This window comes from Cyprinodon tularosa, unplaced genomic scaffold (genome assembly GCF_016077235.1).
Source record: "Cyprinodon tularosa strain WSP-4 unplaced genomic scaffold, ASM1607723v1 ctg118, whole genome shotgun sequence".
Lineage (NCBI taxonomy): Eukaryota > Metazoa > Chordata > Actinopteri > Cyprinodontiformes > Cyprinodontidae > Cyprinodon > Cyprinodon tularosa.
In genome coordinates this window covers 455558-473148 of record NW_024037981.1, presented here as the reverse complement: position 1 = coordinate 473148, position 17591 = coordinate 455558, and the positions used below count along the sequence as shown (strand labels likewise).

Here is a 17591-nt window from a genome sequence, read left to right as displayed (position 1 = left end):
ATACCAAGAGAACACAAATCTAGTTATGCCTGACGTCTTGCCATTTGTCAGTTGTCTTAAAACAACCTTGCTGAACCTTGCCCTCTCTTAAATATTCCCTCAGGAACAGTCAGAGAAGGTTAAGAATCAATTATCTAAAAGGTTATTGATTTCTGATTAAGGTAAATCATTTACTGAAGTATTATCTTAACAAATCATGTTTTGCATTTTGAACTGGCTTGAACATTTCCGTTTAAAAGCTAATTTGATCTCTTTCCAAACTCTTCAATATAAAATTTGGTTCTTTAACATAACATTCATACCAAACAATGATAGTATTTCCTCATTCTATTGATTAAAGATTTTAATGATTTTCATTTATGTACCTGATTAGTTTAGTTAACTTGCAGTTGTTTAATCAAGAGTTTTTAAATAACATGATAAAGTTACACAACTGCATAACATCCTCAAACAAAAATCTTTGGAGAACAGATTACTGCAATTATTGTAATGCATCAGGTACTTTGGTTTTATGCAGTGAAGTTTGTATGTAAGGGAAGAGTTTGTTAAAGTTGTTCAGGGTCTTTTCTCATCTAGCCTTCATATATAAATGGGGTATTCTCTTCTCAGTAGGTGTTTCTTCTGGAATTTTAGTTTTCTTCTGCTTTCATAAGTGTAGTTTTAGAGTGACTCATAGCAGAACTTAAGTTTCTGTCTTTTATGTATTTATTTTAACATCTTCTAAACATTCTCTGCTATCCTTATGAAATGAACCATTTACATTTTTCACTTTCACATTTACAGATCTCATAGGCTATGTGTTTTTGCCCCTAGTTTCAGTTTCTCAGTGCCTCCGCTAGTCGACACACAACTTCCTGAATGCTTGCCCTTCCTCTCCAATTGGCTGTGTAAAATCATTCATTTCCGCTCCCTCCCCCGTGTTGTTGCTGTCAACAGGGAGTGCAGCTTTTACTCGGAGCACAGTCAGTTAGGCAGCCGAGCACTCCTGGCCTGAACCATGAACCAGACTGACCCCAGCTCCTTAGAGACAGGCCAGGCTAAGTGAGATCTTACACACCAGAGCGACCAGAAGCAGACGCCACAGGCCAGCATGTCCAGTAAAGGCCCTCCGGGAGAGTCAGTGATGAGGAAACCGACCTCAAGGGGTTTGTTCAGTTTCTATTTCTCACAACATATTAGGGCTTTCGTGATTTATCGAATGATTCAAGGAACTCAATTACAAAAATGTACTGAAGCAAGTAATCTGCCTTTGTAAAACTATGATGATGTCATCAGCACATTCTGTTCAGGTGGGTGGATCCTGCTATTGTTTACATACCCTGGTGATACATGCTCAGAGCGGCTATAATCAATGGAGAGAGACAGCAATGGTTATAAAGAGGTGCAAATTAAGAGAGATAAAGTTCTAAAGGTGTAGGGTCTGGTTACATTTTGCAGAAATGACAACTTCACAGTTCCTGCTTCTTCCCTACTCCGCCCACTTTACATTTCACCTTCTCTGTCTGTGTTATTTCATTACCCTCTTTTTACATCTTCCCATTTTCTTAGAATTTGTTTTTAGTTTCTGTTTGATTTTAATCTCTTATCTACTAAAATTTGTTTCCTTATTAGTATTACCACAATGTTTAGCTGACTTGGCTATCTTTTCCAAAATCTCATTTCCATGTATCCCAGTATCCCCCCAAAAAAACACTACCACCAGCCTCTTTCTTCATTCCTGAAGAAGCCTTTTAGATATGTCTCTGTTCCAACACACCTGACTAAAATAGTTAGATGATTACCAGGATTCCGGAGAGCCTAAATCCTGGGGATCTTATTCAGCTGTTTGATTCTGGTATGCTGGACCAAGGACATATCCTTAAGCTGCAGGACACCGGCACATGAGGGCTGGAGTCGCCCATCACAGCGCTGGAAGATTCAGAGGTGTGCTTAGAATTACCTGCTTAGTTTCCATTGCAATCCCTCAGTCCTGTTAATAACCTGAAAGTTTAACTCAGGTGTGTTGAACCAGAAACACATCTAAAAGGTGCAGGACAATGGAGAGACTGGACACTGATGCTAAAGGAGGACCTTGCTGAAGAATGCAGAAATCAATAATGATGACAGTGTAAAAAAAAGGAAACTGCAGAAGAGAGGAATTAGTCTTCTCACGCTTAAAATTGGGGCATAGTGGATAAAAATCAACTCTTTTTTTAATAAATTTATATCTTTAAATGTTATGTCTGCAGCATCCCTGAGGAGGAAGAACATAATATCCTGAGGTGTATTAAATTGGATTCTGAGAGGAGTATCCGGCATGATAGGACTTTGGAGGAGGACCTGGAAGGAATATTGAGTATTCATAAAAGAATAAAGGGTGCAGAGCATTGTTTATGATTCAAAAAGATAAAGGTCTAATCCCAATTTTTCAAGTTTTTGTTTTGTTTGTTTTATAATGTAACATGACATACATGTCCTGTATGAAATGCACCTAAAACACTGGTTGCAATTCACCATTTAAATCAGAGAAAAAGAGGAACCTTTACTGTCATAATGGCAAAAATGGATCAGAATATTTTAACGCAGGCCACTGATCAATGGTTTTGTTTTTAAAAAGATTAACTCTTTATAATTTATTAAAACTGTGCTTTTATCTGAAAGAGTTCATCATGCCAGAATTTCTAATTTCTTTTGAAGTAAGGTAGGCCCATGACATTACAGACCATTATAACTGTATTTAAAAGGGAATAAGCTGCTTTTCTGCTTGTCTTCATTTGTTTAACTCTTAACGCAGCCCAGTCTTTGTTTCTTAGAAGCACAACAGTATTTTTCTGGATTTAAAACTTGTACCTCTGTTAGGGAGGGATATACAAATTAATTTTAGGAGTTATTCCACAGCTTTTTTTGTGGGAGCCAAACATTGCAGGCCTGTAGCTCTAAACCCTGGTTCAGCTGTTCCTCTATTATATGTGTATTATACTGTCCTGGAGCATTGGAGATGGCCTTTTTGAAAATAACATTTTTTTCTCCAGTTTTTGACCAAGAGGAGCTGCTTGGGGCTTTGATGCCAACCTTGGAGGCTTTGTACCAACAGGACCCTGAGTGCCTTCCTTTCCGTACGCCTGTGAACCCAGAGTTTCTGGGAATTCCTGTATGTATTTGAATTATTAACAAAACTAACCTGGTAAGAGCTGCTCTGGCTGCCATTTAGCTTCCACTCCATCCCAGCATACCTTTAATCTTTGTTTATATTGCACATTTTTCCCTCCTACAATTACCTTATTGTTCAATTAGGTATTTATTTATTTTTGCTGCTAATACGTTGTTGTTGTTTTTTTGTCCTGAATGCTTAAAGTAAAATTAATTATATTTAGGCTTATGTGCTTCAAAAACAGATTTTTCTTCTTGAAAGATGCTGGAAAAAACAAAAATCTTAATAATCAGTTATCTACAGTTTGCCGCACACATTATTCTAATTGACTAGAATGAAGTCAAACAAATTGGAATCAAGACTTACTGTTCCTGGGCAAGATGCTTTTATTTTTCATTCTTTATTATTTTGCTGCTTTTCATTGTTTTATCATCTCGTTCATCCTCATTTACATTTTCAAGCTTTCTAATCCTCATCAGTACAGGATTTACTGTGTTCAGGTCAGAGATTACGAAACACCACAAAAACTCAACCCTTATGTTGTTTACCATAAAGGTAGTATTTTCCTCAGACTTGGTGGCAAATGATGCAAACTAGATGATCCATAAGATCACCTTACAGATGATCTTATGGATGTCATATACTACATTATCTTTTGACAATGAAAGTAAAAAAATATACATAGATTTGATCTTTTTTTAGAGATGTCCATCCGCCTACATGGTGGGACCAGCCAAGGATTCCTTGGTCAGAAGCATTAAGATACCTTTGTAACCTCTGGAGGATCAGCAGAGATCCCAGGCTCAGTGCCAAAGTTGATGGTAGATAACTTTTCTAAATGCTACAAAATACTTAAAGCTGTGGTGGAGGTTTACCTGCTAGTATAGCAATGACCTTTACCATGCTGCCAGAGCTCCAGTGGATCAGATCGGTTTCAAGTAGACTTGTATCCCAGATCTAAAGAAGCTTCGCGACATTGATGTATTTGCTTCATCTCAAGACTGTTGGGCTGAATGCTGCCTCTCATTGCCACTAACGTTGCTCTGTTTTTCATGGCTTTGCACCCTGGTCAGTTGCTTATCATTGAAGTTTTGTTTGCTTTCAGGTTTTAGCAGAAATGAATCCATCCAGCTGTGTAGCAAATTGTTTAAATCTACTGTTTATGACCAATTAATAGAGATTTATAATGACATGCTCTGCTCCAGCTGCAGCATGATCTTGTAAAATCTTCTTGCATCTTTGGAAAGATTTTTACCAGCTGTAAACTGGGCAGACTGGTCCTCTGGCTGATGTAGATGGGTAGATTTGAAGTGTTGGGTGCACTTCAAATCAGCCCGAGAGCTGGAGGGCAGAAGTTGTCATATCTCTCTGTTTGCATATGAACCTTCTTCTTTACAGTCCTAAACAATACTGTCCTCCTGCACTCTCTTCTCTCCCTACTCTGGTCCTGTCGGTTGCCTACAATGCCGTCTTCTGTGTCAATGATGACGATGATTCCTGCCACCAACTTATGTCGATGTTTTTTTAATCCTTTTGCTTGACCACTCAACCTGACCTAACATGGACAACCATCCCAATCCAGGACTACTTCGACATCATCAAGAACCCCATGGATCTGTCGACCATTTTTAAAAAGTTGGACACAGGGCAGTACAAGGAGCCATGGCAGTATGTCGAAGACGTCTGGCTGATGTTTAACAACGCCTGGCTGTACAATCCAAAGACGTCTCGGGTCTACAAGTACTGCACCAAACTGGCCGAGGTGTTTGAGTTTGAGATCGATTATGCTATGCGGTCCCTGGGCTACTGCTGTGGGAGGAAGGTAAATTCTACCTGTTTGTCTTTTTGTTTCTAATTGTTAGTGAGTGGTTTTTAAAGCATGGCATAAAAACTATAACTAGGACTTTATAAGTCAGCTAAGATCAGGTTTTGGTTGATGGCGAGCAAGTCTGATGCTTCAATAAAATCAGCGCCTTCTCTTGTCAGTTTTGTAAGCGCTACATTTTACTTACTAATGACGTTCTTGACAGCGACAGATAGCTTTGTCTTGTGACCAGAGCAAAAGGTGCCCAGGAAGCCGCTGAAACCCAGGTCTATGACGATAAACAGAGAAACCACTTTCACTACAAATTGTATCTGCACTCTGTTACAGAACAGGATTTAAATAAGTAACTACCAAATTATAAACAAGTGGCGGGGGAGAAGCACTGTAAGGCAGGCAGGGGGAAGCATACCGTCACCGGGTTGGGTCCGGTCGTCTCAGTAAAAGAAGTTTAGCAATCCTGCTTTGAACTGTCCAAGATTTTGAAAGCTATCTTCCGTAATATGCTTAGCGCAAAGAACCAGCTGAGCATCAAAGTTTGCAGGGATCTTCAGATTGACAAAAATAATCCATGCCTGTCGAGTCTTCGGATCCTTGTGAAGACATGTGAAGAAGAAATTTCCCCTTCCTCCATGCAGCCTGGAACACTGCATTTACGCCTGTGGTTCTGGCTAATTTTCAATAGAGAAACAGCCTGCTTTGTAATTCTTGTAGAAGTAAACCCAACTGTCAGCCAAACAGGTGTTTTACATCTACCTCTATTCATGTTCTTGGACTGTGAACCAGTGGGCTGGTCTGCATGTCAATGTCGGGGCAACCAAATAAGGCAACTTCCCCAAATTGACATCAATTCGGTGCTTCGTTTGAATTTGCCCTTTTTATGGTTTTAAGTTTAGAAGTCAGATTTGCAGAGAAAGGAGGTGTCGATGGGGTTTGAACTTCTCTGTACGTCCATTTCACCCACTGAACTATCGTTTTTCATCTATGACAATGGAAACTTGGTTTTGCATTCTATGACCACTTTAAGAGTGTATGGCAAGTGGTTTTTCATTCACTTTATTACCTGACTTTGTGTGATATACTTTCTGTTGCAGTACACGTTTTCTCCCCGTACTACTCCCTGCGATCACAACAGGTAAGAAAGAGCCTTTAGGATAAACTTGCTATTACACATCACGATTCCGTTTTGAACAATTCAACAACCAATTGCCAATTAAAGGGTAATTCTCTATTTTACGGGAAGGGTTTCAGCCCCAGCGATTTGCAGCACCTTTGTCAGTACTGGATCAAATAAAAATCCTAATTTCTACTCCAAAAGACTCACAGTTAGTCACAATAGTACTTTGGTGAACCAAATGGTGCCTCTAGATCTGGAATTAATGCTTTGCTAGAACTTCTTAAAGAAGGAGGGGGGAGCTGCTCATTGTGACTGAGGACATTGTAAGAAAATGGAAGCATTACTTCAAGGATCTCCTCGACCCATCTGTCACATATTCCCTGGTGGAAACAGAGACCGGGTGTTTGGAGTCAGACTTGTTTATCTATTAAACTTCATGGTGGTAATGCTTCAGGGGTGGATGAGATCTGTCTTGAGCAGCTCTCTGGATATCTGTAGGCTATAATGGATTACACCCCTCTTTAACATTGTGTGTCAGTCAGGGACAGTGCCCTTCCCATTCTGGGAACACTGGATCAGCACTAGACCCTCTGTAGCGTGCTCAAGGGTTTGTGAGGTTTGCTTAACTAGTCGACCCATACTGTTTTGTGGACCTGGAGTACGGAGTCGAGTCCCTCTTCTAGAGGCCATCCAATATCAAGTATTTACACATAGGTAAAGTGGTACAAGTGGAGCAGGAGTTTAGTCCGCAATGGCATTAAGTCAGACCTGTTCCCAGTTCATTTTGGAATCCAGCAGGACTGCCCTTTTGTTTATGGTCCTGTTCACAATCTTCACAGAAAGATTTTCAAGGCACAACCTAAGTCAGATTTTGGAAAAGGTTAAATTCCTCTCTGCTTTTTGTGGACGACACAGTTTTCCTGGCTCCCAGCTGCCAAGATTTACACAGTGCAATGGGGCAGTTCACAGCTCAGAAAATCAGCTCCTTCCAAGTCTGAGTCTACAGCCCCATTTACACTACCCTCTGAAACCGATCCCTGCTGAGTCTGGACAGAGCTTGCATCAGTTAGCCATGCCAGGCTCGTGCTTTTGGGAAGTGGATGCTCCAAAACACAAGCTTTTGTCTAATCAGGGCTTACAGATGCAGGAAACAACAACAGATGTTGAAATTCATCACACTGCTAAGCAGAATAATCACTGTAAATCATGTGGCATGATAGGGAAGCTTGCATTTTTAGGAATGAATGAAAATGTCATGATTACAGAGGCTGACTGTAAGGAGATGATGCAGTCTTCTCATGCTTTCTTTGTTATTTGAGAACCATGCCAGAGCGGAACCACGCTGAGCCCTGCTGATGAACTAGTACCAGTTTAGCGCAGTTTGGTTGTGTCTGGCACAGTCCGATTCAGTTTTGTGTGCCATTTAAACTCAGCAGTTATCTGGGTTACCGTGTTCGGACCGATCTTGGCACAGGTTCAAAAGGGTAGTGTAGATGGGGCTTATGGTTCTCAACCAGGAAAAGATGGCTTCCCCTCTTCAGGTCACAGGAGAGTTACTGCCAAAAATGCAGGATTTCATGTTTTGGGGTTCTGTTCACAAGTAGGGGGGAGAATAGCATGGGATCAGTGTTGTTGCTTTTGTAATGCAGACTCTGCACTGTTATGTTGTAGTGAAGAGAGAGCTAAGGTCAAGATCAAGTTCGGTCTACATTCCTACCCTCACCTACAGTCTAATCTGGATCATGACAGAAAGAACGAGATCCACGATGCAAGCAGCAGAAATTAGATTTGGCTGGGCACTCTTGGTTGGCTCTGGAACGCAGCAGACTTCCCCCAGAGGAGTTGGAGGAGGTGCCAGGGAAGAGAGAATACTAAGCATCTCTGCTGGGACCGTCGCCCCCTTTACCCGGTCCTGGATATGTGCAAGATGGCGAGTTTCTCATTTTTCTGTCTGGAGCAGGGTCGTTTTGTTCACCAAAAGCTCCCACTTTATGAATGTACAGAAAGGATGAAGGATCCCTGTTGCTCTATCTCTTCCTCATTCTCCTTCTCATATTCAGAGCCTAGTATCCTCACTGCCCTGCTGCCCCACGGCTCATAGTGCTCTCTCATGTTGCTGTAATGTTTTTGTTGTTGTTTATCATTGAATATCCTATGATAAACTTTGCTTTGCCTTGGCTCTCTGTCCTCTACTTGTTGTTTTCTACATCCTGTTCGCCTCTGCCCCTCTGTCCCCTGTAAAAACTTATTACAAATCTGTTTTTTATCACTTATTTTGACCTCTCTCATCTCCCTTTTGCCCCTCTCCTTTTTGTGCCCTTAAAGCATGTGGTGACCCCTCCAAGCCTAAGACGTGAGTAATGTCACACTCTTAACACAACATCCAGCAGATCATCCAACTTAGGTGGACTTTGTGTACATGTAATCTAAAATATACCAATGTCATAGAGCTATATCTCTTCTGAGAGTTCTACCAGGCAGAGAAAAATTAAAATCCTACCTAAACCACCACAGTCCATCTTCTTTATTAAATAGATCCAGTAGGAGACAGAAGTGAACCTGTCTCCTACTGGATTAGAGAAAGAGGCTTGAATTTACAGTTGGAGTGTTAACTCATTAATTAATGCATTGTTTCTATCCTAAAGTGTGTGATGGTTTGTTAATGTAGAGTCACCAGACAAGAAATGGTCTGGTAACTGCGGTTAAAGGAATAGTACACCCAAAACATGATTAGCCTTCATTTTCTACTCACCCCCATGCTGAACAACGATCTGGAGTACTTTTTTGATATCTCAAATGCATCTGGAGATCTGGGAGGCTTCTTGCTGTCTGCTGACATTCAAATAATGGAGGTCTATGGTGTCCGAGGCAGAAAGGTCCATAAAAGTCCACAAAAAACGTGTCAATATTCCTCCATACTGCTCGTCCAATGTATTCCAAGTGTCCTGAGTGGGTAGTCATTTAGAATGTTTTTAGAGCATAAACAGTAGTGTATAGGATTTCCTAAAAGCGCGTTCACGAGTCTACGGAAACCGCGGCAGACCAAACCAGACGAAAGTGCGCATTCAGCGTCTGCTCTGCCAATAATGCAAGCGTAGAAGAAGAAATGTGCTGTTTACCTGTGCAAAGAAAGAAACAACGAAAGAAAAATGTCTGAGGACTTCAGTGTTGAGGAAGAGCATGAGTTCTTTGCCGAGCTGAATGCGCACTTTCGTCTGGTTTGGTCTGCCGCGGTTTCCGTAGACTCGTGAACGCGCTTTTAGGAAATCCTATACACTACTGTTTATGCTCTAAAAACATTCTAAATGACTTCGTTTCGAGTAAATTATGGACGCTACCCACTCAGGACACTTGGAATATATTGGACGAGCAGTATGGAGGAATATTGACACGTTTTTTGTGGACTTTTATGGACCTTTCTGCCTCGGGCACCATAGACCTCCATTATTTGAATGTCAGCAGACAGCAAGAAGCCTCCCAGATCTCCAGATGCATTTGAGATATCAAAAAAGTACTCCAGGGTGTTGTTCAGCATGGGGGTGAGTAGAAAATGAAGGCTAATCATGTTTTGGGTGTACTATTCCTTTAAGGTTTGCAATGATTTCAATGTAATGCCAGAAAATGCTTTAGTGCCTTTAAAGTTCCTGTTATTTTCTGCATTGAAATCAAGCATTGGTGTTTCTAAAACAACTGTTGCTTAGCTCCAGGTAGTTTGTTAAATGACAGAATGCAGGCCAGCACCTTTCCAGATTATCTAACTAGTGAACCAGCTGATTTGCTGCCAGCAAAGAGGTCTCATTTACAATAGACACTTGGAAAATATTGATAAATTCAGTCAATGTTTATTCCAAATCTCTTTATTTCACAATTGAGAAAGTGTAACTAGTAATTATCAATCTCTGCCTAAAATGGAAAACAGAAACTGAAAAAGCATTTGTGGATTTAAAAACTGCCCTCTATACAGCACTTTACAGACAGAAAAGTGTCAAAATTGGAAAATGTTGAGGTATCCTTAGATGTAAAGTGTGTTGCCACAATAAGTGAAGCATTACAGAATCAGTCTCACATTCAACGGATCAATTAATGGCCAAGCACATGGATATCAGCAAGATGATTAGTGTGCAGCAGAAACTGAGAAATGTATCTGCCAGAGGTGGTTCTAGACAGTATGGCCCCTACTGAAGACATAATATAGAAACAATTTCCTATGATGATGTATGCATAAATGTTTAGTGGCCCAATTGAGATTTTACCTTTGCAGTTTTACTTTAACAGTTGTTTTAATATCAAGGGGCTGCACTTAGTCCCATGATGAGACAGAATCACAGTTGTCAAATGCTGCAGCTCCAGTGCCAATCTGACACCTTCAGGTAAATACATTTTCATAAAGTCTGACTAATAACAAATTCACATATGTGATCCATACTCCATATATTACATGCCAAGAAAAGCAAAACAGCAGTAGGTTAGATTGTATATAAACTACTTGTACAGAAATTAGCGAATGATAAGCTATAAAAAAAAATTATTACAGGATAGAGCAGCTCCTTCACATAAACCATCCTAGACAAAGTAATAGAAAAGGAAAGAGGTCATTAAATGGTTAATAAAAGAACCCATATGAAAAATAATAAATGGTACTCATTTCTCCATTGAGAAATTTGAGAACTGGAAAAGATGTTTGGGATCAAACATGCATTTAGTGCAGCTTATCACCCAGCGCTATTTAATAAAAAAGACTGGCTACTAATTAATCTGGATTTATGCCAGAGAACATGATGCTGACAGGGAGGGAAAAAGCCCATTTCTGGATTCACCTGCCATACTGCTACAACACTGCAAAAACGATCAAGAAGTAAGTCAACATTTTTAAATTAAGACTCATTAACTCTCAATTTGAGCAGTAAATAAAATAGTTTGCCAATGAAATTATTTTTTTTACTCTTAAAAAAAGAACATTAGATAATATGCACTTCAAATAAGACTATGCAAATGATTTTTCTTATTTTAAATATAAATTATCTTGTTCCACTGGCAAAGTCTCTCACTTACCTCCTCAATTCAAGAAATAATGCTCTTATTTAAAAAAAAAAAAAAAAAAAAGGGCACGAGATAGCTGAATAACACCCGATGCTTATTTCTCAACAGGTCATGGAGATGCTTCAACAGAACGATCCCAACACACCAACATCTGAAGTAAATTACTAAGAAATACCCTTCCTTACAGATGTGCATTAGTATCCATCATTTCTCCAGCTGAGATCATCAAAATCTCAGCTTCAAAGATCGCAACATTAAAATAAAACAGTCACCCATTATTATCCTTTGTGTTCAAACACATCCAAGGGTCACATTTTCATTCTTACAAAGGTTCTCCCACCTACTTAGATGCAAGTTCTCAGAGGTGTGCCTTACAATTATGAACTCTTTGATAAAAAAAATCTTCTGGGTTTAAATCATCTTTGTTCTCATGGGTTACAATAATGAAATACATGGGAGAGAATGAACTGATTTAATCTTAAACATGTCCTTTTATAATCATTATGTCTATTCTGTGAATCATATATCCATAGAGCTCTGCAGTGAAGAACAATTAACCATTCACTTTTAGTTGAAACAAAAAATGTTACGGTAACTCATAGATGCTTACAAATAGGGTGTCTTATGCACACTTGCTGTACTGTTATATGTAAACTATATTCCAGAAGGGAGACATTTTCCTATATTCAGCCTGTTTGTATCACAGGATTAGGTTGATGTACACTAAGATCTATTTTTCTCACGTCTTTTTTATTGCTATGAGGACATTAAGTCAAAATAGATATTTTTAGAATTGATTTTTTATTATTACTCCTGTTTAAACACCTATTAGTTATTAATTGGTTACTAGCTGTGTTTGCACTGATGTTAGAAATTCACTTTTTATTCTGAGCATCAGCATCAGTGTAGTTCATGTAATGTCTGTATGTATACACACAATCTTCTTTAAGTTGAAAACAGGTCAATCTTTGGCACTTAAATAAAGTCCTGGACCAACACTCTCACATGTTTGTACACTCCAGTGTTTGTGCGTGTAGATGCTGTCCTGTTCACAGCATGTTATTGTGACCAATTAAATCTCCATCGGTGTTTAAGTGCAGCCTTTTTTACTGGGTATGTGAGCCAAAAAAGATAAATGTGTATTATTTACTATGATGCTCTTGCTACAGAATGAATAGAGCTCTGTACCACTTTATATGCACTTAAAATAAATTAGGCTTTTGCTTAAATTTAAGACTGACTCCTGCTTTGTTTCTTGAACTGCCAATGAAAAGAACTGGGTGTCAGGGTTTGGTTGTGGTTTGGAGGACCCAAATGCAGAGGCAGAGAGGCTGAGGAGATTTCTAGCAGTTTAATGGGGCAAAACAGTAAACAAAGGCACGAATGCAAAAATCCAACTAATAATCAAAAGCAAACCAGAACTACGGAGACATATGGGGAAACCAAAACACGAGGAGCCAGGGAGAGACGAGGTAGGTGGACAACAGCATGGGAGGACAGCAAAGACAAGGAACCAACAAAGAGTGAGAGCAGAGTGAGAGCATATATAGCTGACAGGAACAAAGGGAGGGCTAACGAGCTGACAAGGAGCAGGTGTGAGAGGAGACAACGAGGGAGCCAAGGAGAAAGGAACACACACACAAGAGGGCAACAGAGGACAACAGAAACACATGAGAATTAACATAAATCTAGAAATTACAACAAAACTGGAATTAAACCAATAAAACTAGAAAACAAGGAGCAAAGTAAAGAACAACAGAACCAAGACCATGACACTGGGTAATTAAAAAAAGTTAATGGAAAGCTTTAACTTTAGCTGCTTGTTTTAAGAAAGATCCCCTTTTTCCACTAGAACCAGTTTAGGGCATTTCTCTTCCTGTCGACATGTTTTGAGGATTTTCTAGTAATGAGTTCAACACACTGGGGTTAACAAACAGCAACAGGTGGCTGTCATTGCCATCTCCTTGAAACCCAACACACTGGATGCGACAGCATTGTAAGCTGTTGCAAATCTCACTTCCATGTCACCTGTCTCCAAGTCTTATGATCAGTTAGGAAATAGGAGGAATTTTGACCTTTTAAATACAGAGAGACAAGGCAGCAATGTTTTACTAAAACTGAAGGAAATCATTTAATGTAGGAAAGTCAACCATAGCAACAATCTTTTCATCCATCTAAGTGGTTGCAGACCAAGCTGTGTTGCAAACTCTCTAACTAATGACCAGTCAATAAAAGGTTTTGGGAGGTTTGGCAGCCTCACATTTTAAAATTTTCCTGTGTGTCTTTGCAAGACTGCGTCTGCATATAGACGTGTCCCAGCTCCATGTTTCACACAAATTTGGAAGAATGCATGAATTTCTTTGGTCGCTCAGCTTTAGGATGGCAAGTGATTGTTGCCTCATAGTGCAGGTTTCAGAGGAAATGAATGGGTTGAACCATGCACTGCAAAAAACTGAAATCTAAGTGAGTCAAATTTTCTTAAAATAAGAGCATTTCTTATTGAATTGAGTAGGTTAGAGAGACACTTTGCCAATGGAACGTGACAATTTACATTTAAAAGAATAGAAAACAACTTCGGCCTCTTATTTCAAGTGCATAATATCTAATTATCTTATTCGAAGGGTAAAAATAATCATTCCATTGGCAGATCATCTTTTTTACCTATTCAAATTAAGGGAAATACACTCATTTTAAGAGAATTTTAAAAATTTTTAGATCATTCTTTTGCACTGTGGTTTCTTGTTTGCTGAAGGAACTATCCTGAGTTGCACTGAAAACTCAACATCACACTTTTATATTCAAACATTAAATCATTTTAGTCTAGACTTATTATTATGTCATTAGACTGTATTGGTATTGTTTTAAACTATGGCCAAACAGCTTAAATGTAAAAAACATCACGTCTGCTGAGTGTTACCCTTTTTTTTATCAGTAATCTATAGGCTGGTGTTCGGGAATACTTGAGTAGCTTCTGGCAGCCTACTTGGAAAGTGTCACACCCTGATTCAGACTGCTAAATAGTCACAGAGAAGCTCAAACAGCAACTTTTCAAAGGTGCGACCAGGTAGGGAACAATGAAGTGTAGCTGAAAACTGATAGGCTCCAGAACCAGTTTAGGGTCAACCTCACTAATCTCACTGTACCAACAGAAAAATAAAGGAGCACAATTTACGTACGTTCCAGATAAAGTACTGAAGACGGACAAGATTTTCTGCCTTTGTTTACAGATATATGAACACATAAATGTATCCATGCTGTCTAAAATAATCAATTATAGTTCTGCATAATATATGTTAAATAGATCAACCAGTTGTTCTTTTTTCTAATTACATAAAAGGGACTGTCAGAGAACAATAGCTTTCCCTAAAAATAGTTTTAAAAAGAGCATGAATTCTGTTTAACATCTTATAATGATGTGAATAACCTTTTTCTGTATGTTTGTTGACATTTTATGGTTAATATGCCAATGATTAAAATGGTAAAGAAAAAACACGTTTCAAAAACATGTTTGCCATTTTTTTTATTATTATTATTCATCTTTTTGAATTCAAATCACACGTAACGAGCCGTGACAAAAGCTACACAACCTTTATACTTCCATGTTATTATTCCAACTCCTAAACTAGGAATAGGTTAGGTAACTACTACTACCTAAGCTATCCGTAAACAAAATACAAAAGACATGACTATGAATAGAAATATAGATATGAATATGAATATAGAAAACATATAATAGCAAAGTAAAGCACAGAACTGAGATTTTTTTTTCTTATTTCAAACATCGTACATTAGCAACATTTTAGCACTCTGTTCTAATCTCTAGGTTTCAGCCTGCATCTCTCTCTCAGTCAAACTGAATGTCATATATTTAGCATTAAATCAGTTTCAGTACAAACAGATCAAATATTACTATATAAAAATACAATTACAAAGAAAAATAAGGCACAGAATCACCCCATAAAATATAAGCAAAACAGATATGTAAAATTACAAATAAATATGCTGCAAAATGCAGTATAGAAGTGAGTTGTGTTCTATTTAAAAGAAATATAAAAGTTTCTGCCAAGTTGGAGGTGTAAAGTGATGTTTACAATCTGATGCAGAGTCCAGTTGAGAGTTTAACAGTTCAACAGTCAATTGAAAGACTAAAAAGATACAAATGAAAAAAATTTGTACAAAATAACTTCTAATTATTTTTTGCCTCACATTGAGTAATGTATAGGACAAAGTAACACTTCTATAGATAATATCTATTGTTAACTGTACATTAACCTGATCTCTGAATAGCTCAAGCTACTTACAGTGGGCAGATTAGTCAGAAATGTTACTAAGCAGGAGTAGCAATGTATCACAAAAATATTGCTCATGAAAAAGTAAAGGTACAGTAAAATAAAACTATTCCCGATTGTACATTTTTCTTTGAAAAATGACTCAAGTAAATGCAGCACAGTAAATCTAACTATTTACTATTCACCTCTCTTCTTTCTTGTCTGTCTTCTCAGGAATACTATAGTGAGATGAAGTATGTCAAAACTCCATCTGTTTTGAATAGTTAGACAGCCTGTAGGCAGAGATGCTTATTTAATGATTCTTTGAAAGTGGAAGATCTAAATAAGAGAATTGGTTCATACAGGAATCTTGCTCTCGGTGAGTCCTTCTTTGTGCCGCCTGCAATACAAAGCCTCTTTATTTGAGGAGGCCTCTGTTTTTATTTCATTGAACAAGTGTAGAGTTTCTACTTTCATTAGTTCCATACTAATCATAGTTGTCTCTTAATTTTTCAAAAAATGTCAAGCTCAAAAGAAACAAAATAAAAGAAGCTGGTTTTTTTTGTTTTTTTTTGTGTGAAAATATTGCAACCTATAATAGGTCATAACCCTAAACTAAACTAGAAACAATATGCACATATTCTAAATGACTAATTCTGTCCAAAGTCAAAGATTAGTTCAATTTTGCAGTAAATTTCATCGCTTAAATCTGAAAACAAAAACCTTAGAAAAACATTGTGAACGGAAGATAATAAACAGATGTAATGTAAAACCCATGAGCTTATATTTATTATATTTTCCACATTAATCCTTAGAACTGCTTTCAGTCAACAAGTACCATAGAAAATACTGAGCAATCTATTGTTTCCTCAAAAATCAGTTTTTTAGATCGTCTCTTAGTCTTAAAAAAACACCTCTCTTTAAAAAAAAATTAATTTCTGTCAATCCTTAAGTCACTTTGAATTTTTTTTTTGTTGTTGTTGTTTTTTCATTTTCAACTCAGTTAGACGTCTCACCTCGTATCGCCACCTACTGGCCAATCGGCGTAAATGCACATTACACATTCGGTCAATCAACCCAAAATAAAACCCCTTAGAAATATATTGCCCTTCTATAATATGAACCGATAAGTTACATAGGTACACAATACCTTTTATTATATGTACTGAAATATTTCACGTCTTTTGACAAAGGTGCTACAATTATTCTGAAGCTATATTAAATTCTAATTTAATTCAATAACAAACTGCAGTCATTTACTTTTTGTTGGAACAACATCGGATAAAATCTGTTTCTTTTTTAATTAGTCCTGCCTTTCCACAGAGCTAAACATATATATGAATCATTCCTTTATAACGTTATCCATGCTTTTTTTTTTTTATCAAGAAGAAATCCTAATAACTTGTTCATGTTCTAAATATTTGTCATAACTGTGTTAAATTAGTTTAATCTAGATTTGTAACCCAATAGACACTGCTTTAAATAATATTTTCTTTCGTTTATCCTTAATTTTGGAAAATTACTTTTCTGACTGCTCTTTTCTACATCGTCTGTAGCTTTTATTGAATAAATAATATCTTTTATTTCTAATATATATACACAAATTATGGTTAATGATTTATGAAAATGATTATTAAAAAGCATAATAATAATAATAATAATAATAATAATAATAATAATAATAATAATAATAATAATAATAATAATAATAATAATAATAATAATTTTTGAGGCATGTGGATGGTCGTTTGGTGCATGGCGCGTGTTTTGAAGCTGCTTGTGGAGAGATGTCCTGGGCCGTGAGTAGTGAGGAAACAGGAAGCGATTCTTGTGGGATGGAAGAGGGAAATAGTGACAATGAAGGTTGGAAGATAGCAACATCAAAAAATGAGAAAAAGCGGAAAAAACAGAGATCAGTTAAAGGGGAATCTAGTTCAGAACAATCCAGTGATGATCAATCCATACATTCCACAGCACAACAAAATGAATTCAAAGTCATATTCAAAGTCGTTAATCAGGCAGACTCTTTTACAAATTGGAATCCGGTTCACTTAACAAAAACCATCAATAAACTTGTCGGAGAAGTCAGAGGTGCCAGAATTCTGTACAGTGGAGACCTGCTAATTAACTGCAGAGACAGCGCCCAGCAAGGCAAAGCAATACGGATCAACAAAATTGACGGGATAAGAGTTCAGTGCAGCCTAATGGAGAACA

The 17591-nt window shown here is 37.8% G+C and overlaps 1 protein-coding gene across 1 annotated transcript; it reads left to right on the top strand.

Moving 5' to 3' along the window:
• The first annotated feature begins 896 nt into the window (after window positions 1-896).
• Window positions 897-12343, top strand: LOC119799499 (CREB-binding protein-like). Its single transcript, XM_038309428.1, has 6 exons — window positions 897-1145; window positions 3012-3130; window positions 4713-4952; window positions 6047-6087; window positions 8395-8422; window positions 11218-12343. Exons 1-5 carry the CDS (start codon window positions 1091-1093, stop codon window positions 8402-8404), a joined length of 465 nt encoding a protein of 154 aa, XP_038165356.1. The 5' UTR covers window positions 897-1090; the 3' UTR covers window positions 8405-8422; window positions 11218-12343.
• The last annotated feature ends 5248 nt before the right edge of the window (window positions 12344-17591 follow it).